Genomic DNA, 25,996 nt, shown 5'->3' with positions numbered 1-25,996 from the left:
GTCTAGCTTCCTGACTGGAGATTTGCTGGCCCATCTGCTGGATCTGCCTCCTCTGTAAATTGGGGAGCTGTCCAGGGTGCTAAGAAGGTCTGTTCCTCCGCCTTGCTCCTTTTCCTCCTATCCTCCATCAGGCAGCAGTGGGGGCCCCCACCCCTTGGGGAGGCCCTCTTCTTCTGAGCAGAACCTGCAGATGGCTGGAGATCGCCGGAGGAAGCAACTGGGCCGAAGGACAGCCTTTTGGTTTCCTAGAGCCCAGACTCATGGCCATGCCTCACTGCCCTGGGTGAGGTGACCCCTTGATTTGAGTCTCAGTCTGCAGCTTGCTGGGCCCACAGCAGCATTTGGAAGAGATCACTTTTCCATGATTTGCTTTCTTTTTCTGACTTCCGCGAGGTCCTGAATACATTTGAAAGACTTGGGAGCTGGGTGAGTGTGGGCTGACCCCTCACAATATTTGCCTTGGGAGTGATGGGAGTGGTGGGGACTGACTTTTAGACCGATGGTTTTGCTGTCCTGGAGATGTTTGGAAATGTCTGGGGGCATTTTTGATTGTAATTTCTGATGGATGATACTGGCCAGGGATGCTGCTCAACAGGGTGTAGAGGCCAGGGATGCTGCTCAACAACCTACAGTGCACAGGATTGGGACTGAGGAATGTGTGTGAGGGATGGGAGGCAGGGTTCCAGAAGCTGGAGCCCATTCCAGGCTCTGGTTGGCCAGGCACACAGGAAGAGCCACTCCATGCAGCACCAGCAGAATTGCCAAAGCCTTAAGTTTAATTCTTAGGGTCCACTTCGTTCTTTAGAAGATCCTCTCTACACACCATTTTTCAGCCTAGGGAGGACCACAGATTGAGGTGGTGCTTGTAAAAGGGTTTCTCCCTTACTTAAATGGGCCCCTGAGGGGAGTGGAGGTCTGGAGCTACTGGGAAGACTAATTCCTTTCCCCAAGCCCATGCTATGCCCAACCCGATCAGAAGAGGGGGCTGTCCTCTGTCCCTGGCTTCTCTGAAACTTGCCCTGCACATCCTCAAAGTCTAAGAGCAAGTAGATTGATTAATGGGGCTTCCCTCGTGGCTCAGACAGTGAAGAATCTGCCTGTGATGCAGGAGACCTGGGTTCGATCCCTGGATCAGGAAGGTCCCCTGGAGAAGGGAATGGCAAACCTCTCCAGTATTCTTGCCTGGAGAATTCCATGACAGACCATGGGGTCGCAAAGAGTCAGATGCGACTGAGTGACTAACACTTTCAGATTGATTAATAAAATGATAAAATGCAGCAATCCAGAGGAACAAGTAGATAACAACTGAATTAAAAAAGAAGGACGAAGTCTTGTGAAAAGACGTAACTGATTACGATCCAATCAAGTAAAAGTCCCTTGCAGAAGTGAATGCAATCTTTTTGCTTAGATGAAAGAATTACATTAGCACTCAATAAATTCCTGTGAAAATTACAGCAGCTTGTAATTTAATGACTTAATATATTATATCAGGTTGGAAAGTCTTGATTATAGCTGCTAAATAAAAGGGTCCACGCGTTTCTCAGGCACGAGGCTGCACCTGTGAAGCTTACTCCTGCTGCTTCGTGTGGGGTTGAGGGTGGGACCCCATACTTTACCCCTGGCTCTCAGCCTGAGACCTGATTCTTAGGAGTCCTTAGGTTATTCTGTGGAATTGAACTCCTCACCTTTGTTACCACTTCTGTCTTCCAAATCTGCTCTTGAATAAATTTCTGGAGAAGGAGCCCTGTGTCCTGGGTCCCAGAAGCTGGATCCCTGCCCCGGCCTCACCCGGTGCAGAAGTTCACCATCAGATGAGGGTGTGGCCTGCCCAGTGTGAAAACTCGCCCTGTGGATTGCTAAGTTCCCATGTGGAATAGCCAGCGCTGCTGGGTCTTGCCGCCCCCAGCACGGGCCAGAGGCATGGCTGCAGCTTTGTTAGTCCTCACTGTCTCCCCCTGCTGGTCACCTTAGATCACTACTGGCTTTCTTAAGTGCTGCCCTTGGAGCGCTCAGTGTGGATACCCCAGTGGGATCAGGAACGAAGGAAGGGCTGTTTCGGGCTGGAGAGGATGACAGTCTAGCTTGTTGGGTGGTGTGCTATAAGAGGAAAAGGGAGAAAGAGGGTAAAAACTGAAACCCCAGCACATTTGGGGCATCAGAAACAGGAGGCAGAGTCTCTGTGAGCATTATGAGTGACTCTGGACAAGTCCTTTCACCTCCGTGGTCTCCACTTTCTCATCTGTGAAATGGGGTTGGGGGAAGTGGATTACATGACATTCCAGCTCTGATTCTATGCTTAAAAAAACTTAAAAAAATTAATCACACAAATAATATGTGAATGCATTCTTTTTCTAACAATATCAGACATTATGGACAAAGTATCCTCAACTCCAGTCCCCGCTCCAGAAGCAATCACCATTGTCTGTGTCCTTCAGAACTTTTTCTGTGGTTTTATATACATATATTGGCTATGAGTCTGTGATTTCGAGCTGAATAAGACATGTTTGGTCTGGCATTTTCCTGTTTATAATGATACGGCTAAAAAAAACTATGCCCTTGCAAGAAAGCTTAGAAAGGGGGCTTTGACTCACACTTGTGCTGAGAGAAACAACCATTTGCCCATTTCAGCAGAACTCAGGACTTCAGTTTTAAGGACTGCTCATGAAACCCATGCCTCAGCCTCCATCCCCATATGGATGTGCAGCGCCCAAAGCCACACCACCCACTTTCTCAGGCACTGGAAAGGGAGGAGCATTTGCAGGCAGAACAAGGGGTGAGTCCTGCCGTTTTTGAATGAGAGCTCCCTGATGGGGTGTGTCTGGTGTTGGTGTCCCTGAGGGACCTGCCTGGGTCCTGGGGAAGGTGAAGGAGAAACTCCCGCTCTGGGTACTTACACTGGGGCAGGCGTCTTCCCCTTGCTGCCCGACCAGGATGTATAGCGTGTCGTCCTTCTCCAGGTTGAAGATGCCCAGCACAGACACGCCGTGGGACCGCATCATGGTGTTCTTCCCACCTTTCCCACCAGCCGCCCCATAGCCGGAGATGCTGCAACAGGACAGAGTGCATGGGCTCCTGGCATGGGGTGTGAGGACCGACTCCCTTCCTGCCCACCCCACAGCTCCCAGCAGGCCAAGCACACTGCCCTTGCGCTGGAGGGCTGGCCCCTGCATCAGCCCACGAGGTCAGCAAGGAGGGTCCTCTGTCTACTGTCAGGAGAGGGCTGTCAAGTTCAGAGAGGGACAGGAAATCACCTAATTCACAGAGCTAGGAGGATAAAGAACTAGTAAGGGGTACAAGAGAAGGAGAGGGAGGAGGAAGAGGGAGACAGAGAAGAGAAGACAGGGAGAGTCTGCATTAAGGTGGGGTGTTGCGGTGACGGTGTCCCAGATACCTGGGGTTTCCTATTATGGATTTCTCTCCCTGTCCAAGATAAAAGGACTCATGTGGTCCACCTTAGACAAGCAGCTTTCCTGTTCTTCATCTATAAAGTGTTCCTGAACATTCCTGCTCCTCATCTATAAAATGGGGATGAGAAAAACCTACCTTCTAGCCCGTGTGTGTGGTGAAGGGTAAAGCAATGAGGTCACGTCTCAGAATTGTGGCTGGCACATAAGAAGCACTCACTGAGTATTTGTTATTATTCTTACTGATGGGAGTAGCAGTAATTGACTTGGTACAAAGTTTTAAAGTCTCCCCACAGGCTCTAGACACAAGGAGTCCCACATGGAATGACTGAGGAGAGTGGTGTTTACGAGCACAGACTGTTTATTCCCATCTCGCCAGTAACTCCTTCTGAGCCATGTGTGTGCAGAAAACAAACAACCAGTCGTGATGAAAATAAAACCAGAGTGTGGGGATGCAGGGGTATTCCTGCTGCCTCTGAGGCTGTTGAGATGAAGTCAAGCAAGGATGGGGGACAAAGAATGCAATTGGTGAACTGTATGAGAAGAGCAGTGTGCCATGGAGACAGTTCCTGTGCCCACTACACGTACCTCCCCAGAGACTGGCTGCCAGGGAGAGGGGTCTGGGGGCTTCTGAGTCCCTGCATATTCAGATCCAAGGTCTTTTATGAAAAGCTTCGAGGGAGAGCTGCAAGGTGATTTTGTTCACATGCACACGTGGCGGCTTCTCCACCTTTAATTCTAGGAAATGTCTTGTGTTCCCAGCATGGGAGGGGGCTCCTGGGGGCTGTCCTAAGGCAGAACTCAGGCCTGTTCTGCAGAGACAAGCCTGGAGGGCCAGCTGATGGCTGACGTGGCAGTTGAGAAACCAAGATCTCCATAGAGAGTGAAGGAGAGTTGAGCCCATCATTCTGTCTCCAGGGCCAGCTCCCCTGCGAGCTCGTTGCACATTGGTGTAGGGTGTGTGCCTAAAAGGAGATGGGAGACGGGCTCCAGGCCCTCTAGGGGCTTACAAAGAAACTGGGGAGATAGAGTTATGACCAGAGAAATCTCCCTGTGGGAGTGCTGGGACCAGGGAGGCAAAGTGGAAGCACCAAAGGGCTCTGGGCTTCCATGCCCAGAGTGGACCATGTGTGTCCTCTCAGGGTCCCAGATTCTTCCCTTGTCAAGGAAGAACCATTTATTCCTCTCCAAATGTACAGGGGCATGGGGAGGGTCAATGTCAGGAGGAGATAATGGGGTGAAAGTCCCGAGAAAGCGGCAGCTCTCTGAGCATATCAGGGCTGTCAGGTGCCCGGGGCCCAGGAGGGGCAGACGACTGTGATGGGCATGGCAGCAGCAGTGCTGGGGGCCCTGGCTGCTTTTGGGGGGTGCGGGGTGTGCATTTGAGGTCTGCTTTGTGATGTAGATGAAGGATGGGTAGGGCTCTCAGGCAAGCAGAAAGAGGTGGAGGGTAGCAGTCAGGCTTGTGTGAGCAGAAATGAAGAGGGAGAAAAGTCAGGGGGCTGGGGTAGGGAAGAGGGGGCTGGGAGGTCTGCAGAGGGAAGTAGGGCCGATTCCTGACCATGTGCTAGGCGTGAATGCATATGGCATCCCCCTCAACCCCCGAATCCAACAGCCAATAGCCATACACAGGAGCTGTTAGCGATCTCATTGGACAGATGAGGAAACCAAGGAACAGAGGGATTCATTGGACCATGCAAACCCTGGTCCAAAGCTCCACACTTCCCCTCCTGGAGGCTATCTGCCCTCCAGCATGCTGCTGCGGGTTATATGGTCTGAGAAGCGACTGGCCCATCCTGACTCACTCAAATTTTCTGCCAAACCCTCGGTCCCAACCCATTAGAAACAGAGAGGTGATGAGGACGCTTAAAAGGCTGAGGAAAAAGGAAGGCTCATTGGTGAAAGGAAAGCAGCAGAATCATTTAACTCAGAGAAGGCAGACTTGGGCTGGGGGTTGGGTGTGGTGGGAGTTGCAGAGACCCGGTCGAGTGTGGAGATAGTGACGTGGACGTGTACTGGCCACATCTGTCCAGGGCCCCGGGGCCTTGGCACGTTGCCTTAGAAAGTCATTTTGAAGGTGAGGTTTGCTTGGAAGACTGCTGCCCAAGAGGGAGTCCTTGCCCTGCCCACTCCTGCTATGGTTGAGAGGTGAGCTGTACCCTTCTCTTGCCTCTGCTTCATTTGCATAGTCATTTGCATCAATCTGCATGTATTATGAATCATTCTGAACTCTCTCACATGTTTAAATTTAGCCAAAGCATTATATTTTAGATGTTGTTTGTTCCTGACACTTCCCACCCTTCAAGCCTTCTTTCCTATTTCTCCTACCCCCAACCAAGTCTGAACTCCAGCCCCATCTGGGTATTGACCTAGTTCTCAGCAGAGAAGTAGATGGAAAAAGCCCTGAGTTCTGAGTCATATCTGGGCACTCTGTTGGCTGTGTGACTTGGGACAACTTGGTTAAACTATCGGAGCCTCAGCTTCCCCTAGCCAAGGAAAAAACGAGGAGAAGGACCCCTGCCCTCATGAGGGTAAGTAGTGGATTTGAAAAGACGGCAAACTGCTGCCAAGTGCAAGGACTCTGGGCTGGGGACATCGGGGAGCTTGGCACCCAGGTGTCAGCAGCTGGACTTTGCTTTCCTGTGCGATGGCCTCAGCCCCACACTTCTACCTGGACTAACATCTAGGCATGGGGAAGTGGCAGCTACCTGCTTGGACCACTTGTAGGGGCCATAGTGCCTCTCTGGTCAGTCTGGTGAGGCCCGAAATTCTACCACTGAGCTTCACTTCCTTGGAAGCTTCTAGCTATTACAAGGCCCATCTCTTCCAGGTGGCTGTACCACAGTGAAAAAAGCACAGGCTGGTGCAGACAGTTGTTGCTGTTGTTCAGTCGCCCAGTCGTGTCCATCTCTGTGACTCCATGGACTGCTGCAAGCCAGCCTTCCCTGTCCATCACCATCTCCTGGAGTTTTGCTCAAACTCATGTCCATTGAGTCGGTGATGCCATCCTACCATCTCATCCTCTGTCGACCGCTTCTCCTGCCTTCAATTTTTCCCAGGATCAGGGTCTTTTCTAATGAGTCAGCTCTTTGCATCAGGTGGCCAAAGTATTGGAGCTTCAGCTTCAGCATCAGTCCTTCCAGTGAATATTCAGGACTGATTTTCTTTAGGATTGACTGGTTTGATCTCCTTGCAATCCAAGGGACTCTCAAGAGTCTTCTCCAACACCACAGTTCAAAAGCATCAATTCTTCAATGCTCAGCCTTCTTGAGGGAGAAGGAAATAGCAACCCACTTCAGTATTCTTGCCTAGAGAATCCTGTGGACAGAGGAGCCTGGTGGGCTGCTGTCCATAGGGTTGCACAGAGTCAGACATGACTGAAGTGACTTAGCAGCAGCAGCAGCAGCAGCCTTCTTGATGGTCCAACTCTCACAACCATATGTGACCCCTGGGAAGACCATAGCCTCAACTATAAGGACCTTTGTTGGCAGAGTAATGTCTCTGCTTTTCAACATGCTGTCTAGGTTTGTCATAGCTTTCCTGCCAAGAAACAGTTGTCTTCTGATTTCATGGCTGCAGTCACCATCCACAGTGATTTTAGAGCCCAAGAAGAGGAAATATGTCATTACTTCTACCTTCTCCCCTTCTATTTGCCATGAAGTAATGGGACCGGATGCCATGATCTTACTTTTTTAAATATGTAGTCTTAAGTCAACTCTTTCACTCTCCTCCTTCACCCTCATCAAGAGTCTCTTTAGTTCCTCTTTGCTTTCTGCCATTAGAGTGGTATCATCTGCATATCTGAAGTTGTTGATGTTTTTCCCACCTATCTTGATTCCAGCTTGTAACTCATCCAGCCTGGCATTTCTCATGATGTGCTCAGCATATAGGTTAAACAAACAGGGTGACAGCAGACAGCCCTGTCATACTCCTTTCTCAATCTTGAACCAATCAGTTGTTCCATACAGGGCTCTAACTGTTGCTTCTTGACCTGCATACAAGTTTCTCAGGAGACAGGTAAGATGGTCTGGTATTCCCATTTCTTTAAGAACTTTCCACAGTTTGTTATGATTCACACAGTCAAAAGCTTTAGCATAGTTGATGAAATAGGGGTAGATATTTTTTTTGGAATTCCCTAGCTTTCTCTATGATCCAGTGAATGTTGGCAATTTGATCTCTGGTTCCTCTTCCTTTTCAAAACCCAGCTTGGAGATCTGAAAGTTCTCGGTTTGCATAATGCTGAAGCCTTAGCATGCAAGATTTTAAGCATGACGTTATTAGCATGGGAGATGAAGGCAATTGTCCGATGGTTAGAACATTCTTTAGTACTGCCCTTCTAGGGAATTGGGATGAAGAGTGACCTTTTCCAGTCCTGTGGCCACTCCTGGGTCTTCCAGATTTGCTGACATATTGAATGTAACACCTTGATGGCATCATCCTTTAGGGTTTTGAATAGCTCTACTGGAATCCCATTGCATCCACTAGCTTTATTAACAGCAGTGCTTCCTAAAGTCCACTTGACTTCACTCTCCAGAATTTCTGGCTCTGGGTGACTGACCACAACATCATACTAATCCAGATCATTAAGATCTTTTTTGGACGGTTATTCCATGTTATTTTGTACAGTTATTCTTTCCATCTCTTCTTGATCTCTTTGGCATCTACTAGATCTCTACCATTTCTGTCCTTTATTGTGTCCATCTTTGGATGAAATGTTCCCTTGGTATTTCCAACTTTCCTAAAGAAATCTCTAGTCTTTCCCCTTCTGCTGTTTTCTTCTAGTTTTATGCACTGTCCATTGAAGAAGGACTTCTTGTCTCTCCTTGCTGTTCTTTGGAACTCTGGATCTAGATCCAGCTCTGTCCCTCATGGCCAGGAGCTGGGTGGGACATCCCCCACCCAAGTGCTGAGTGAGACATCCCTTACCCAGGAGCTGGGGGAGACATCCAGCACTAAGGATCTGGGTGAGACGTCCCCCATTCAGGTGCCAGTCTTACACTTGGGCCACCCTGAGAGCCAGAGCCTCCTGGACTTTTGTGTTCAAGGCACCTTGCTTCCCTCTTCTGGTTCTGGCCCTGTTACTCACCAGCTTTGTGACCTTGAGCAGGTTATGTACCCTCTCTGAGCTCCAGTTTCCTCATCTATATGAGGAGGATAATAATACTTACCTTGAAAGGTTGTTGTGAGAGTTCCATGAGATAATGCCCCTTATAAGGGGCCTGGGGCTTCCCTGGTAGCTCAGCGGTAAAGAATCTGCCTGCAATACAGGAGCCACAGCAGATGTTGGTTCAATCCCTGGGGTTGGGAAGATGCCCTGGAATAGGGCATGGCAACCCATTCCAGTATTCTTGCCTGGAGAATCCCATGGGCAGAGGAGCCTGGCAAGCTACCATCCATAGGGGCGCAAAGAGTTGGACACGACTGAAGCAACTTAGCATGCACACATGCTAAGGGGCCTAGTTCAGCCCCTGGAGAGTAACTAGTGAGTAACAAATGGTAACTGTTCTAATGTACCCCTGGTGAGCCTGTCCACTCCTCTCTTGGAGTGACTTCCAGGAGGCAGAAGGGGGTGACTGGATGAGGCCCTGGATTCTAGAGAGCAGAGCAGTAGGTGGAGTAGAGTGTGGCCAAGGGACCAGGGTCAAGGGTGTTCAGTTTCACCCTGGACCTACCTCCACAGGGAGTACAGGCCAGCCCTGGCGCTTCTGAAGACCCCTGAATCATATGAATCACGTTACACAATCTCCTGCCAGAATAATAACCCCAGCCTGACTCTCTGAAGCTTTCTTCCCATCCCTTGTAAACAGCTTATTTTGATGGTTGACAAATGCCAACAAATTAATATACCTGCCACTCAAGTGGGGAAAACGACTCGCCGTGATTCCAATTTACTGGAAATTACAGGATACTGTTCTCAACGAGCTGATGCTGTAATTTTTTTGTTTTTCTTCATCTAAATCCATGTCCCCTGGTCAGAATGAATGTTTATTGGGTTTGCGTTTTGTATTATTGACTGTGAGCTATTGTTACCTGATGTAATTGAGTTGTGAATCTTTTTTAAATAAAGAATTAGCAGCAAATCAAACTGCTGCCTGCCGGAGCCTGAAAGGAGAGCGCAGCTGGTGTGCAGCACGGGGTTGCCAGGGACGGTGGAGGGGAGGGAGCGAGGGGACCCCACTTGGAGAAGCAGGGACACCTCATTTCTCTCCTACACCCTATCTGGGCTCTGCCTTTAATACCTAGCTGGACTTCGGGTCCCTCTGTCTTCTGAGGCTTGGTTTCCTCCTCTGGAAAATCAGAACAGTAAGGTCCACCCTGTGTATCCATCCAGCCTCTGGGGTGCTGTGAGTGCGCGGAGATGCTGGGTGTGTTCGGAGACACTGGATGTGCGCAGGGCTTTGGCAGCACGAGGTCTCTGTTCATCTGTATAGTCGGATGACCCAGATGGGTCCTGCGAGCCATCAGGTGACACCCAGGTCAGCAGTAGAGGCTGTCCCTGTTCCATTCCAGTTTTGCACCAATGAACAAGACCCATTGTCCATTTGTGTTCCTTACCGCCTTCCTGACCCAGGAGTACAAGAGCTAGAAGAGACCTCAGTGACCTCTCCCTCTCACCCCTCCTTTGCAGATGAGGCCCTAAAGCAGAGGGAAGGCACACTTCCAAGGTCACACACTGTATCGGAGGTAGAACCCAAGCTTCATTCTGCCAGTGGCTCATGGATCTTCGCTCCACGCACCCCCCAGGCCCACACTCTGACTTGCCCTGCTCTATGCTCCCTAGGGCGATGGCTATCTGCACAATTACCCTGGCAAGGAGTTATGCCTGCAACTCTCCTCTACGCTTGTCTAGAACTGTCCTGGCATTGTGAACTGTTATTGAACTTTTCTGCTCTGCAGTCTTTGTAAAGACCAGAGGCTCAGTCCTCTCTACGAGGACTGTGGCTCCAGACAGACAAATGGACACCACCCCCACCCTTTCCCTGGCTCAGAGCCGAGCACGCAGTAGGTGCTTCATGGCTGCGGGTGGATCTGAATGATGGTGTGATCCAGCTGCACTTGCTGGTCTCTGGAGCCAGGTGAGGAAATGAGTGTCAGGGACAGAGGCCATCAAGAACAGCTGCGGCCAAGTCTGTGGGCGGGCTTGGCTGGCTGCAGCTGCAATCTGGGACCTCCTGCACGCTATGTCTGAGAAACAAGTGAACCGTGTGAGAGCTGCTGTCAGGAGCTGTGGGCCTTGCTTGACAAATGAGACAAATGATTTTATGGACAATCTGTGTGTGCATGCATATACGTGTGTGTGTGTGTGTGTGTGTGTGTGTGTGTGTGTGTGTGTGTGTGAAGCTGGGGGAGGAGGAGGGCTGGGAAGGATGTGGAACCCTGGAGAAGTAGTAAGGAAGGAAGACAGGCAGGTGGGCTGGGGGAAGGGAGAGAAAGATGAAGACGGGAAAAAGTCAGGAAGAGCCAGAGGCCGGCTAGCCGACACCTCTGGCGTGTGGCTGCCCCAGCACGGGTGTGTCACACATGGAATCCTACTAAATACCTCAGAGCTGGGCACGTGCCTCCATTTCACAGTGAGGCTGAGACTCTTGCCCCAGCACAACCCACAGTCCATGCTCACGCTCTGACCCACCTTGGTCACCCACCCCCACAGGCACTCAGAACCAAACTGGAAAAGTGAAGTTGCTCAGTTGTGTCCGACTATTTGCAACCCCATGGACTGTAGCCTATCATGCTCCTCGGTCCATGGGATTTTCCAGGCAAGAATACTGGAGTGGGTTGCCATTTCCTTCTCCAGGGGATCTTCCCGACCCAGGTATTGAACCCGGGTCTCCTGCATTGTAGGCAGATGCTTTACCGTCTGAGCTACCAGGGAAGGTGCCCCCTCCCTGTTATCCTTGCCTGTCCTTCCCATTCAGGCTCCTTGGGACAGGAGGTGTCACTCACTGTCCTGGCTTCTTCAGCCCCTGATTCACTGTCCTCCTGGTATCGTCTGCTCCCCTATCCCCCATCCACTCAGTCCTCCAGTCATGCTGACTCTGCCTCCCAAACGTATCAACCCCTCTCGCCATGTTTCCCCTGCCCTGGTCTAGCTCCACTTGACTCTTGCCTAGATGACCTCAACAGCCTTCCCTCTGCTCTCCTGCCTCCCTGCTTGTTTCTCTCCTCATCACACCATCACCAGAAGGAGCAAGATGCGTTTGGGAGGTGAGGCTCCAGTCTCAGGGCCAGGTCTTGCCTCAGCTCCTGCAGGCCCTGGCTCCCCCAGGAGCTCTTTCCACCAGGAAGGCCCTCCCCTCTTGTTCATAGACAACTCTGTCACCTTCAAGACTGAAACTCAGGCTTCTGTCTCCTCGTGGAAGCTACCCATGAACTCAGGCCCTTCCCCTGGCCTCTGATGCAGGGCGGTGTGTAAACCTCTGGTGTGGCATTTGTACATCACACCGAAATGCTTTGTTCCTACATCCACCATTGGCTGGGGCTCCTTTGGAGGCAGAGACTGCATCTTGTACCCTCTATATACTTAGGTGTCAGGCACAGTGTCCTAATAGGTGCTTAGTATGGTTCTCTGAGATTTGCAAAGCAGGAGGAGAGCAGGTGTGGACCCCTCTCCTGTTTTGACAGAGAAAGTAGAAAATCTAGGGGAAAGGGAAGCTCAGGACAGTACAGCAATGTGTGTGTGTGTGCGCATGCACACACAAGTGTGCATTTGTGTGTGTGTGTGGGCTTTTAGTACGATATAAAATAGGTAACTAATAAGAACCTGGGCTTCCCTGGTGGCTTAGATGGTAAGAATCCGCCTGCAGTGCAGGAGACTTGGGTTTGATCCCTGGGTTGGGAAGATCGCCTGGAGGAGGAAATGGCTACCCACTCCAGTATTCTTGCCTGGAGAATTCCATGGATAGAGGATCCTGGTGGGCTGCAGTCCACGGGGTTGTAAATGGTTGGATGCGACTGAGCGACTAACACACATACACAAGAACCTACTATACAGCACAGGGAGCTCTACCCAATACTCTGTAATGACCTATATGGGAAAAGGATCTAAAAAAGAGCAGATAAATGTATAATTGATTCACTGTGCTATACAGTAGAAACTAACCAACATTGTAAATAACTATACTCCAATGCAAATTAATTAAAAACAAAGAGTGGGGGTGCTTTCACCTGTACACATCCCTGAGGAAGCCTCAGACAATGATGCCCCGCCTTGGCAGACAGTAGGTGCTTGGGAAGTAGTAGTTTCTTTTCCTTAACCTCTCTGATCAATAGGTAGAGACCTTGACTGGAGCAATAATAGTGCCAGGTCTCAGGCTGCAGTCAGACAGCACTAGCTGAGTGCCGCACTCTTCCAGGAATAGATGGACTCCCTAAGGAATGCTCCCAACCTTTCTGTTCTCAAGGACCTTTGATCACATCTGTCTTCTGTGTGTCCTGTTTGTTTCACCAGATGAATTGTACTTACTAAATAAGGATTAGTACTAGTTACTATGGAGAAAATATCTTCCAGAAAAAAGGCACCTGACCCCTCAACCTGGATATTCTGACTGGGGGACATTTTGATGTAGTCTATACCACTTTGTGGCCTCCCAGGTGGCTCAGTGGGTAAAGAATCTACCTGCCAATGCAGGAGACGCAAGTTCAGTCCCTGGGTTGTGAAGATCCCCTGGAGGAGGAAATGGCAAACCACTCCAGTATTCTTGCCTGGAAAATTCCATGGACAGAGGAGCCTGGTGGACTATAGTCCATGGGTTGCAAAGAGTCAGACACGACTGAAGTGACTAAGCATGCATGCGCGCATGGCACTTTGATGTGCTGTAATGATTTATAGCACGTCATTAAATGGTCTGCTTCTTTGATGCGACTTTATGTGACTAACAGACATTATTGTCCAAGTTTCGAGCCTCATCTAAGGTCAAGGATTAGATGAGGGTCAAGAATATCTGTAACAGCCTTTGTTGGGTTAAAAAACAAGGAATCAACAGCAAAACCCAAACCAAACATTTTGGGGTTTTGATTCTTTCATTTTGATATGGTGTTTCTCAGGTCAGTTCAAAAAAGTCCCCTTTAGCAATGTGAGCATTTCAGTGTCTCACTTCAACAGAAAAACAGCTCCTGTGTGTGCTTCTGATGAGTGTGCAGTAGGCAGTGCTAGGGGCTTCGAGCTAGCTAGTCTCAACATTCCAAAGAGAGAAATGGAAACAGTTCTCCCATTTGGGCTGGGCTTATAGCAACACAGGGTGGTGATATTGTGGCAATTCATGTAGATCAGAAACCTGGCTAGACTTAGATATGGCTGTGATTACTAAAAAATGGGGAAATGAATTAATTATTATTTAATAAGTGTAGTTTGGCAGGCATAATCTTTCAAAAAACCAGAAAAAAGTCCTCAGAAGCACAGAAGTTGGAAACTACTATTATTCTGGAAATGCTGTCTGGCCACTGCCTGACACCATGGTTACTCCAGCAGATTTCTTGCAGATGTTGGGCTGGGCAGCACCTATCGTGCACAGGACACGTGTGACATACTTGTACATGATCTTTGCAACCAGCTGGACAGGTGTCAGCAACTCCCAACCCTCACCTTTAACAGATGGGAAAACAGAGTCTCAAGGGATTCAGTGACCTGCCCAAGTTTGGAAGTGGGTCTGATTCACCCTGTCTCAGGGGAAACACAGCCTTAGAGGACCTCTGTAAGTCTCAGGGGACTTGGAGCCAGTCTAACTTGGGAGTCGCCCTGGGCAAGGATGAGCCAGCAGGTCTTGCTGGAGGTAACTGTTGAGGTCTCTGTCTGCCTTGCCAGTCCTCTGCCGCCTTCCTCATGTTGCTTTTCATATGTGGGGATTTACATCAAGTGCTGGGCTGACCAGTCTCCCTTCAGGCAGTGGGGCCTCCCCTCCCAGGCTCTCATTTCTGGAGGCTTCCGGGAGGTGGGCGCTGCGTGGGTCCTATGGATCCCCCTGCCCCCATTTACTGTTTCTTGTGTCTCAGACTCCAGATGTGAGTTTTAATGTAGGGAACACAAAGACTTTGAGCCTGAGGGTCCTTGGTTCAAATTCCATCTTTGTCACTGAGGGGGCCTTTTTATGGGGGTCTTAGGGAGGCTTTCCGGAGAAGGCGATGGCACCCCACTCCAGTACTCTTGCCTGGAAAATCCCATGGATGGAGGAGCCTGGTAGGCTGCAGTCCATGGGGTCGCTAAGAGTCGGATACGACTGAGCGACTTCCCTTTCACTTTTCACTTTTATGCATTGGAGAAGGAAATGGCAACCCACTCCAGTGTTCTTGCCTGGAGAATCCCAGGGACAGGGGAGCCTGGTGGGCTTCCGTCTATGAGGTCGCACAGAGTCGGACACGACTGAAGCGACTTAGCAGCACTAAGCAGCAGCAGTAGGGGGGCTTCCCAGGTGGCACCAGTTGTAAAGAACCCACTTGCCAATGCAGGAGATGTAAGAGATGAGGGTGAGATCTCTGGGTCAGGAAGATCCCTTGGAGGAGGAAATGACAATCCACTCCAGTATTCTTGCCAGGAGAATCTCATGGACAGAGGAGCTGGTGGGCTACAGTTCGACTCTTAAAAACAGTCAGACACGACTGACGTGACTTAGCACATGTGCATGCACACACATACATGTGGCCTTAAATCTGTTGCTTAACTTCCTGACTCCAGTTTCTTCATATGGAAACAAGGGAATACAGATAAAAACAATAATAATGACATCTACCTCATTGTTACAAGGAAGAGAAATACCTAGTGGGTCCTCAACAGATATGCATCCTCTTCTCTCTAGGACAGTGGGTGACCTCTGGAAAATCAGCCAGGCAGGAAGGGAGGCCTGGCCTGCTCAGTGTGGTAGGAGCAGGGGTAGCCGGAAGTCTTTGGCCATTTACTGGGGATTTGTGGGACCTGGAGCTGCTAATCTCATTGCAGCCAAACCTTGTTATTGCATTCCTGCCCAGAATGTCATTTAAAAAGCACTTAGGGTTTCCCCAGAACACATTTACACGAGGTCCCAGGGGGTGGGACTGCACAGAAAACAGGGCAACCTGAGAAGCTCCTTTCCTTCCCTGGGGGCTGAGGCTGTATGGGGGTGGGGTTGGGGGCTGCAGGAAGGGAAGCAGCTCATTTTCCACTCCCCTCTGGGGAGGGGAGGGGAGGGGCATTTGCATGAACAATGGCATAATTATGCTTCCTGTTTACGCAGCCCAGCCATGTGCTGTGCAAGGAGCCTCCACTGGCTGGGCCTCAGAAGTCTGGGCCTGGAGGCAATTTCTGGACCCCGTGGCTTTGAGGAGGCTCCTGACTCTGAGCTTCAGTTTCCTCCTTTGTAAAAGGAGGATTGCGGCATTGACCTTGCCCCTGTCATCCAGTTGTGAGAAGATGACAGTCTGGGGTGTGACGAACCCAGTGGTTTTTGGGGGTGGCATCAGCATCACCTGAGAACTTGCTAGAAATTCATATTCTCGATGAACGAATGTGTGGATGGATTCCAAGAGTACAGTGAATACCACTTGGGTCTCCCTCCTCAACCTGCATCCAGTAAATGCCAATGTGTTGTCATATTTGCTTCATTAATATAAAAATGTTTAGCATGAAAAAAAAATGAAATGCATATTCTTGGGCCCCACTCCAGACCTATACAATCATACTCTGCGAGGCTTCTCTAGTGGCTCAGATGGTAAAGAATCTGCCTGCTAATGTAGGAGACCTACATGAGGTCAATCCCTGGGTCAAGAAGATCCCCTGGAGAAGGAAATGGGAACCCACTCCAATGTTCTTGCTTGGGAAATCCCATGGACAGAGGAGTCAAACAATCAGATACAATTAAGTGACTAACACCTTCAATTTTTTACTTTGCGAGTAGGGCCAGCAATCTGGGCCTTGTACATGGCTGGGCTGCGCAAATAGGAAGCGTAACTATGCCATCGTTCATGCAAATAACTGGCCTTCCTGTCATTACGATGCCCGTTCAGGGTTAGAAGCCTTGCCATTAGCTTGGCTTAGCTGCCTGTCCGCTGGAGTTGGGCCTCCCTCAGCCTGGCCTTGCTCTAGTGGAATGCTCTAAGGCGGGGGTTGGGCCTGGGATGAGAATTCAAGAATAGTCGCTTTACTAGCAAACAATGAAGGCCCAGGAAAGGAGGCTCAAGGATAAGAAACATCTTTCATGTGTATCATACTTTTGTTTCCCAAACATTTTGACATTCATTGCCTCATTTGAACAGCATGAAGTAATAGTCAAAGAACTGCCCATTCAAATTATAATTATTAATAAAACTAGAGAATGCTCTGAAGCTGGCTCATGCATGCATATCGTCTCCACAAATGGTCTGTGGTGTGGGCGCCTGGCAGACAGAGGACAGAGCTACCTTTCCTGCCATATTCCATTATCCCCAGTCTCCCCGTCTCCAGCCCTCACCTCCAATGTGGGCCAGAGTCTCTGGCCTTGGCCTGCCTGGGCACCCCAGTGGGTCAGGCATGCACCCACAGGCAGGACCCTAGTCCTCCTCAGGAGGGCGGGTCTGCCCTTGACCCTCCCCTCCTCCATACCCACCTGTAGGTGTCGGTGGCTGGCACCTTCCAAGTCTGGATGCCTTTCAGGGGGCCCTCGCTCCCCACCAGCACGCTCAGGTTGGAGTTCCGGTAGGCGTTGTTGCACTGGGCCTGCGTGGGGCCGTGGGGCCCACTGGCCCCACATGTGGTGAACAGCCAGTGAACTGCGCACGAGAGGAAAGGCAATCAGTCGCTCGGCCTGGCCCTCCCTCTCCAGGGTCTCCCTCGCCGCCTCTGAGCCGTTGGCTCCATGGTGCCAAGCCCCTGTTCCAAGACGGCACCAAGGCTGGGGCAAGCAACACTAATCAGTCATTTGAACTGGAAGCTTCTGTGAGGATCTGCTGTGTGCCAGGCCCTGGACCAGAGGTAGAGACACACACATGAAGCAGACTAGGACCCTGGCCTTCACAGACTTACAGGCAACTAAAAGGAGACCCAAAGGGATGCAACAACACAGGCCAGTAAGGGAAAGAGTCACAGAAGGGTCCAGCTAACTCTGCACCGTGAGAGTTCTGAGGAGGGAGAGAAGACTCCTCTCAGGTGAGAGGCACGAGCGGGGGCTGGGTCCTCTCCTGGTTCTCACCAGGTCCAGGACAGTGCTAGGCAAACAAGAGGTGCTCAATGTGTGCTACCGTGACTGGATCTAACCTGACTTCCGCATACAGGATCCTCTCAGCCTGAAGAAGATCGAAAGAGTAAACTGGGCACAGAGTCAGCTCCATGCCATCCTTCCCTTCATTGGTTGTGCTTGGAAACACATTGGAAACAGCTCTGTGCTCTCTATTTAATGTAAAAAGTAGGAAATGGATCACTTGTGCCTCTGACGCATGTCCTCCTTTTCCAAGCCCCTCACCACTGTCTGGAGGTTTGTCCTCACCCAGAGCACCCAATGCTCTTCGGTGGCCTTTAGGGGGTGTCTCCGGAACACTCAGCACACCTCCACCCCTCCACAGCCGCTGGACCATTTCCTTACATTTTATCTTTGAGTCAGGCTGGACCTTGGAGAATTGTCAGATTTCATCCTGGCGGGAATTCTAGTGTGTTTAGATCTATAAAAACTTTCCCCCCAAATATGCTCTTGGTAAAGTTACTTTTACTTAAAATACAAAAATCTCATTATAAGATTGGAGAAATTATTTCCCTTTAAAGAGATGAAGTCGAATCCTACCTACAGAAAATTATGAAAAAATTAATTTGGGTGTATATAGCTTTGTTCGCTCGGAGAAAGCGATGGCACCCCACTCCAGTACTCTTGCCTGGAAAATCCCATGGATGGAGGAGCCTGGTAGGCTGCAGTCCATGGGGTCGCAAAGAGTCAGACACGACTGAGCGACTTCACTTTCACTTTTCACTTTCATGCATTGTAGAAGCACATGGCAACCCACTCCAGTGTTCTTGCCTGGAGAATCCCAGGGACAGGGGAGCCTAGTGGGTTGCCATCTATGGGATCGTACAGAGTCGGACATGACTGAAGTGACTTAACAGCAGCAGTAGCTGCAGCTTTGTTCGCTAAAACATAAAATTCTTTTTGATGACTTTCAACTAATTTGATGCAAAAATGAAAGGTTAATTTGGGTTGCTAATTATCAGCAATCAGATTGAGATTACACGGGGGCAGTTGTGATAATCTAAAAACCAGGCTGGTTGCAGTGGGCTTTTGTGATGCTGCCCCAGCCCAGGGTCAGGAGAGCAAAGTTCTAGTTGAGGTTCCAATGCACACACAGCTACTCAATACTGAGCCCTCAGGACTTTTCTTGGCTTTATTTTCTGCAAAGAAAGATGTTGATTTCTGTTTGGTTTCTGAAGGTTGTTTCAAGGGCAAGAAGGTGATGAGTCCATTCATCTTTGGTGTGAATGCTTGAGTGTTAATTTTCTCATCTGTTTGCATTGTAAGAGGGTAATCTGTTAATTCAAAGGACTGACTCTTTACTGGAAGCTTTTCAGCAGAGCTGTCATGGCCAGTTGACTTTTCACCCTCTCCAGTGCTCAAATTACACGTGTGGGCTGTGCCAGGGGGAGATGTGGTAAGGTCATGGACTCTGAAATCAGCAAGAACATTTGGGCTTGGGAGCAGCCTCATCACTTGTTGATTATGGGACCTTGATCATCTTTTTTGTCTGTGAAAGGGGCTAGATTGGTATGAGAATTAAAGGGAAATGAGGGGTATGAAAGGTTATTATAAAATCTAAAACTCTAAAAAGGTAATAAGTTATGTTGCTGACTCCTGCCTACAACCCAAGTCTGATGCTGTTCCTGACAATGGGAAATGTGGCCAGGCTTTCTGTGAATATGGATCCCCCTGCCAACAGCACCTAGGAATTTAAACTCAGTGAACTGGGGATGAGGGTAGGAGCAGGAAGAAAAAGAAAAGCTCAGAAAAGAAGTTTAAAAGTCCATTCCACCCCATGGTCTCTATCTCCTCTAAGTCTATTCTGCAGGTCAGTTTGTGCCTATAGCAGCAGCCTGGGTTTGGGGGCAGCCTTGTCAATCTGGGGCAGAAGCATGGTGGTTCATTAAGTTATTCGGTCCTGGAAACCAAAGAATTCAGACATAAATATGTTTTTTCCCCCTGGAGAGTGTGCTGAGAAAGACAGCTAAAAGAAGGCATGGACTTGGCACCCTACCTGAGCATCTGTCTTCAGCAGGACCTCTTCTAAAGCCAGCCTCGCTTAACACTGTTCTGAAGGTTCTGAAATGTTCTCAGAGAGTCTGGGTTTCTACTTCCTGGCCAAGTTGGGCATCTGATGAGGTAGGAAGAGGGGCATGGGCTTTGAATCCAGATGGGCCAACTTTTCTCACTGGATTTTACCCCTGAGGAGGTGTGAAAACTGGGGTAAACCCTGTAGCCTGTCTGAGCCTCAGTTTCTTAAGCTGAACAAGTGGAGATACAATACCCAGTACTTAGATGTGCTGTGAGTATTAAATGATGACCATTAGAAGAACATTATGCATTAGAGACGCATAGAGAATATAGTTAAGTGTGTAACTTCCTGTTCAATTTTTGACTGTAGGAAAGCAGAGACACCCAGTCCCAAGATTTACATTCCTCAGTCCATAAAGAAGGGACTCTAAGGCTGTTTCTCAATAAAAGGAACAGTATTTTCCCAACTCATTGGACAGATATTATTAGTCTCAGGTGGTTTATATACGCAAAATTCTGTTTTCATTTGCAGCGACTGCAGATGCAAAGGTCCAGAGTGGGAATTCTTTCTGAAGTGGATTCCGCAGAATGAGGATTCGCCATCCCAGGTCAGACCCATGATTCATCCAGCCGAGGTCTGTTGCGCTCACAGCCTTTGAGGCATGGAGGTCCTCTTTGCTCCCTTCGATGGCTCTGATTCTCATAAATCTGCCCAAGGTTGTTTGGAATTAATTTCTGTGTCCCTTGAGCAGCACTTCTTAGGGGTATGGGGTTTCTGAGTTTATTGCTCATTGAACAAGAGCTGTCCTGCTTCTGCTGTGTATGGGCTTGCCTTGCTGAAGCTTCATCTTGTTGGTTCTCTTTGCTCATCTGCCTGGAATCTCATAGACACCATAGAATGCCACAGCAAGATGGGACGACCCTGGAGATCTCTGAATTTAGTGGTTCCCAAACCACCTAAGGACCTTTAAAAATACCAGTTCCAGGGCCCTGAAGATTCAGATTTGTATGGAGGAAGGACAATATTTGCATTTTGTGAAAACTTTCCCAGAAGAGCCAGACTGCTGTGTGCAGAGTGGATAAATAGTCAAGCTAGGAGTTAAACATGGATCTTCAGAGTTTAAGTTCAAGACTTAAAAAAGTGCTGCAACTACCATAAAATCCTCATGGAAACTTGCTGCGAGTCTGGTTTTATTTTCCTTATAAATCCATGAGCCCAGGGCTCAGTTAAACCCAAACAAGTTTGCTCAGGCCCAGAGAGCAGGCAGGCCACCATGAGGGGAGAGGTGAGTCGCTCAGAGTATGTGGTAGGTAGACCCTCAGTTCTAGAAGGTACCACAGTGGCTTAGCCTAGCAGAGTGTGGGTTTTGGAGTCATAGGCACAAACCAGGGAAAGCAGGTGATCAGTGTCAGGACTCTGGTCCCCTGAGAGGTCATGGGGAGCCAGGGGTTGTTAAAAGACTCCAGTAACTGGAGTGTTTACAAGATCAACCAGCAGACATATGAGAGGGACTGGGTAAAAAGCAACGAGGTAAAATCTTGGTTTTTAAAGAGAAGATCAAGATCATAGTGAGACTGGCAGTGAGGTGGGCTTGATGTGAGCTGCCAATCTGAGAGTCCAAGGGTCCTCGCATTTCCCCAGCTGAGAGTCTACATTAATCCCTGGGGCTCCATGGAGCTGTAGGAGGATTAGATGGCCCCCAAGGAGCAGCCTGGATTGGAAGCATGGGAGGGAAGAAGCCAGGGAGGAAAGAAGCCCAGCTCTTTCCTCTTCTCTTACTTAAAAAAAAAACAACAAAAACCAAACTATTATATTAAAACTCATTTATGAGAGACAGAAAGAGAGAAAAAAGAACTGCTTTATCTTGTTCTCACTTATACCACACACTGGAAACCTAGTTTAATACTCACTCACTCTAAATTGTGTAAAGAACCCACAAACATCAAAATACTGAATGGTTATAGACAGCTGAGTAAAGAAAAATCCATTAAGCACTGGGTTTCATTTTAACTGTATTGTAGCATCCTCCAAGAAGAAACAAATCAATTAGCAATATACAGCACAATGTTAAAAAAATAGGCTAGATAGTGATTGTGCTGGTTTTATTACTGTTCCTAAGCCATCTCATCTGCTCAATTGAATGCAAAGAAATAAAGCGTGATACAAAGGAAAATAAGTTCTCAGCTATCACTATTAATCACAATAATAAGGATCTGCCTCACGTCGAAGGCCTATATGGTTGTGCCATGGAAGTGAGCTCAATGGCTCCTGTGGATCTTTTATACTATTTTGATTCTGATCCATGGAATTGAATTTTATCCATATTTGTTGACTGAGCTGAACTTTATGGGAGCTGTGGCATACTGAACCATGATGCCACTGTAGATCCCACTAAACTAAATAATGACCCCAAATCCAAGCAAATACAGTCATTCACCATCTATAAATGTATCTGATGCTATTCTTTATTATAAATTGGAGAAAGTAACCCTTTTTGTGAGTACATGATGAAAATTAACCAGCTGTTTGCCTTATCAGGGAAAAATGAAAACAATATATACTGTTGCTATTGTGAGGTTAAAACATTTTAACTCTTTAAACAATGGAGCAGCAACCTCTTCCAGATGCCAGATCAATGTCTGATTATTTCTGTCTTTTTTTGATGTTAGCAGTTGTTGAAGCATAATGCCTAGATATGTTTATTTACTGAGAGTTGCAAAATTATGATATTCAGATTATATCCTTTTTCCATATTTATTAGTTGGAATATATTTTTAAAGAGGTGCTTCTTCTCACCTACTATTTGGTTGCCCAGTGATACAGTTCATATAGGGAAGGCAGATAAATGCTCCGTTCTTTCTCCTTGTTTGGAGCATTCAACGTAATGAATTGGTCATCTACCATGCTCTGAAGTTGACTAGTTGTATATCACTATGACTACATGAATTTAAACATATTTTGAGTTTTAATTAATAATTATTATTTCTTAATAGCTCAAACTGTCACATATTTGGTGAGTGGTAGTGTCCTGAGTTCTTTTGTTGTTGTTGTTGTTGTTGTTATTTAGTAGTTAAGCTGTGTCCTTTGGCCCCTTGCTATCTGGTGTGATGAAATGATCCTTAGCCAGACCTGGGCTCAGCCATTTTTCAAAAACTTTGGTTTCTTTTATTGAAAAAAGAGATTTTAAGTATACAATCTGGGTGCTATAGAGACTTATTGCTAGTGGGTTTGTGATTGTTTCTAGGCTTTTTAGTGGACAGAGCTAGGAAATACACAGGATGTATACACATGTGTGTGTGTGATTGTTTCTAGGCTTTTTAGTGGACAGAGCTAGGAAATATGTAGGCTGTATACACATGTGTGTGTGTGATTGTTTCTAGGCTTTTTAGTGGACAGAGCTAGGAAATACGTAGGCTGTATACACACGTGTGTGTGTGTGTGTGTACACATTTATATGACAAAGTATCCATGAGTTTACATTGACAGTTCCAAATCAAATTCAGGACTAGAGGGTTTTTAATTTAATCTCTTCTATATTACATCTGTATTTATTTTTCCACACTGCAAATCTTGCTTCTCAAGAACAAAGGTGATAATGGAATTAGAATATTCTCTAGTTACGCATACACTTTATGGCACTTTGTCCTCCCTCCTTTGTATTTGAGAGTTGGAAGGGACTACCTTACCAAAAATTTTTTGCTGTAAATATCCATGGGTTTTAAGTTTTGATATATGTTTGCTCAATTTTTGCATAGAGATTCAGAGAGGTTAAAAAAAATATGCTGTTACCACCAAAGGTGCTGTGCATCGTTCCAGGATCCTTAAATTGTTTTTAAATTTAGGAATCACTTGATATCTCTCTGGTCAGGCTCCTCACTTTTATTCCTACTCTTGGAACTGCAGGGGTTTTTTTTTTTAGATTTCATCTCGGGGACATCCCCAGTGACTGTGGTCTATAACTTACTGTTGCATCATATTCTGCCTTTTTTTTTTTTTTTGATACAGCCCACTGAGTATAATTTAACTTCTTCATGATACTGCCATTTGGACTTGAGTTGATGATGACTGTAGACATAAATATTTTCTATTAACTCACTTTCTTCTCTCTTTATTGTCAGGTTTACTTTCTTAGGGCTTCAGGATGTTCTATGATTAGTCTTATTTGGTATCTAGTGTTGGGTGAGGGTGTGAGAAAGCACAGAGAATCTCTGTGCATTAGACTGAGGGGTAGCTAGATGCACAAAATCTTTATTTCAGGGTTTTGGAATGTATTCACATTTGATACTTGTATTTGGTGGATGGTGGAGCGTACTAGAAGAATCTTCTAACCTCAGGTAAAAGGATGTTGTTGTGATTTTTCACCGACAGAACTGGGAATCTTTGGCCCTCTATTTCAATGTGTTGAATTACAGTACGCTGATGGGTCACTTCCACTCTCTAGTTTGTTTAGTGTCTTTAAAACATGTTAGATCAGTAGATAGGGAATGGGGAAGAACTGTTACTTTTATCTCATAAGATGGTCAACCAGGCAGAAAAGTTTAACAGCTGACTTGTGATTATAGAGAAAAGTGAGGAGGGGACCATCACATTTATTCTTTTTACAGCATTGTTTCATTTGATCAATTTTCCATGTTGTTCTAGCTTGTTTCTCACACTGAACTATTTTGTATCTACACACACACATACACACACACACACACACATGTGCCTTGTTTGTTCATGCATTGCTTCCTGGTCATTTCTCTCTTATTCTGTTTTGATGATGAGACGTTAGGAGTGGGTAACAGTGGTAACAATAACAGCCGCTCTGACTTTCGTACTAGACATGCTCACAGAACCATCTGTTTTCACTTTTACATCCTTGTCTCCTAGGGGCCTCACACTCCCTCTGGATGGGCAGGATGCCTGCAGAAGCTGAAGTCACCCGGAGAGCAAAGACCAGAGGCCCACATCCCTCTCTGCTGGGAGCAGACATCCCTTTATGAAGAAGACCCTTGGAATGAGCCAGCTCCCCATCAACAGGGAAGCAAGTCTGGGCTGTTGAGATAAAAGCTGCTTTCAGGACTGAATTACCCTAAACAGCTCTGACACCCAGCCATCTGAGGCAGTTTTTAATGGCTCCTGTGATGGCTTCTTGTGTTCTCAGCCATCCTCTGTTCCCTGAGGGAAAGTGAGTAACACGGGAGAGAAGAAATGTCACAGGAAAAACACTATCCTGAAAGCAGAACTGTAAAAATTAAGTTAAGGGAGGTCTCGGGGCTAATTTGGTTATTTCCCGAGTTGGCGTCAGGCCAGACCTGTGTTAATAAAGTATTGGATATTGAGATGGGTGCTGTGGACTCACTCATATGGGGGTTACACACAACGGGTTTGATTCTGAGGCTTAAGTGGGCTTAAGTGAGTCTCTAAGGAAATGCTCAAATCCTGCTGTGTAGCAGTATGGACACACCCCTGGCTCCATGGTTGAGGGAGCTGATTGGCTGATAGACCGAGTGAACTAGTTAGTAGGATCCAAGTCAGAAATCTGAGTGAAGGAAAAGAAGTGCTTCTCTTTTTCAGGGAGCTCTTCTGACTTTCAGTTGTGTTGCTGGACAAGCCCAAGTTGTGCTTTATTTTCCTTACTTATGAACCTTAATTCCAGAATTGGATTATTCTGTCAGTCACTTAATAATAAATAAAAATTAAATGAATAAAATATGTTATTACATTATTACGAAGTCCCTGTCAATATTCACTATAAAAACCAAATCAGGCCTTTCAGACCCAACCGCCTGGATCGGTTTAGAAAGCTGTCCTGGAGAAAGTTCTGGAGTCCCCATTATTTCTGGGACTCTGACAAGCTTTGAAAGACTAGAAACCCTCTTTCAATTTGTATTAAGGAGTGGGTCTTCTGGAGGCATTCTTCTATGTCCTCACTCAAGTTACATGTTTCCCCCAAGTAGAGTGTGAGGATTTAATCTACAAATTGATGATCAACTGGGTTGGAGGAACCGATTGAACAAAAGGATCCCACATGCAAAATGCTGTCCCCCTTTTCCCTTAACATGGTTGGTTTTAAGAGGTCAAAAATTAGAATGTGTTTGAAAGTTTTGCAAAAAAAAAAAAGGAAAATTATGCCTAGAACACATATTTATGTATAAATAAAAAACTGCACAGCTCACAGGTGGAGGAGGAGGATTATAAATGAACTGAAAATGTATAGAAGGCAATCTATGAAGAAGTGAATTGGCCCAATCTTTTCTGCAATGTAGTTTGATAATGTTAATAATAATATCACACACTTTATATTAGTATATTCTTTTATACCTTTCAGAGCAAATGATCTCATTTGCTCACCACAATAGCCAGCTCTGAAAAAGAACCATGGCAGGTAATTATTATCCCTACTTTAGGAATAAAGA

General features: G+C 47.3%; 1 protein-coding gene across 1 annotated transcript in view; it reads right to left on the bottom strand.

Annotated features, from left to right (window-relative positions):
* ALK (ALK receptor tyrosine kinase) overlaps positions 1-25,996 on the bottom strand; it is a 746,236-nt gene that overhangs the window by 37,449 nt on the left and 682,791 nt on the right. Inside the window, exons 12-13 of the mRNA XM_055541746.1 lie at positions 16,955-17,117; positions 2,895-3,045 (exon numbers count right to left, since the gene is read on the bottom strand). Coding sequence (XP_055397721.1) covers positions 2,895-3,045; positions 16,955-17,117 — 314 coding nt within the window. The remainder of the gene's footprint in view (positions 1-2,894; positions 3,046-16,954; positions 17,118-25,996) is intronic.

Source organism: Bubalus kerabau, chromosome 11, assembly GCF_029407905.1.
Source record: "Bubalus kerabau isolate K-KA32 ecotype Philippines breed swamp buffalo chromosome 11, PCC_UOA_SB_1v2, whole genome shotgun sequence".
Taxonomy (NCBI): Eukaryota; Metazoa; Chordata; class Mammalia; order Artiodactyla; family Bovidae; genus Bubalus; species Bubalus kerabau.
This window is presented reverse-complemented; position numbering and strand designations above follow the sequence as displayed.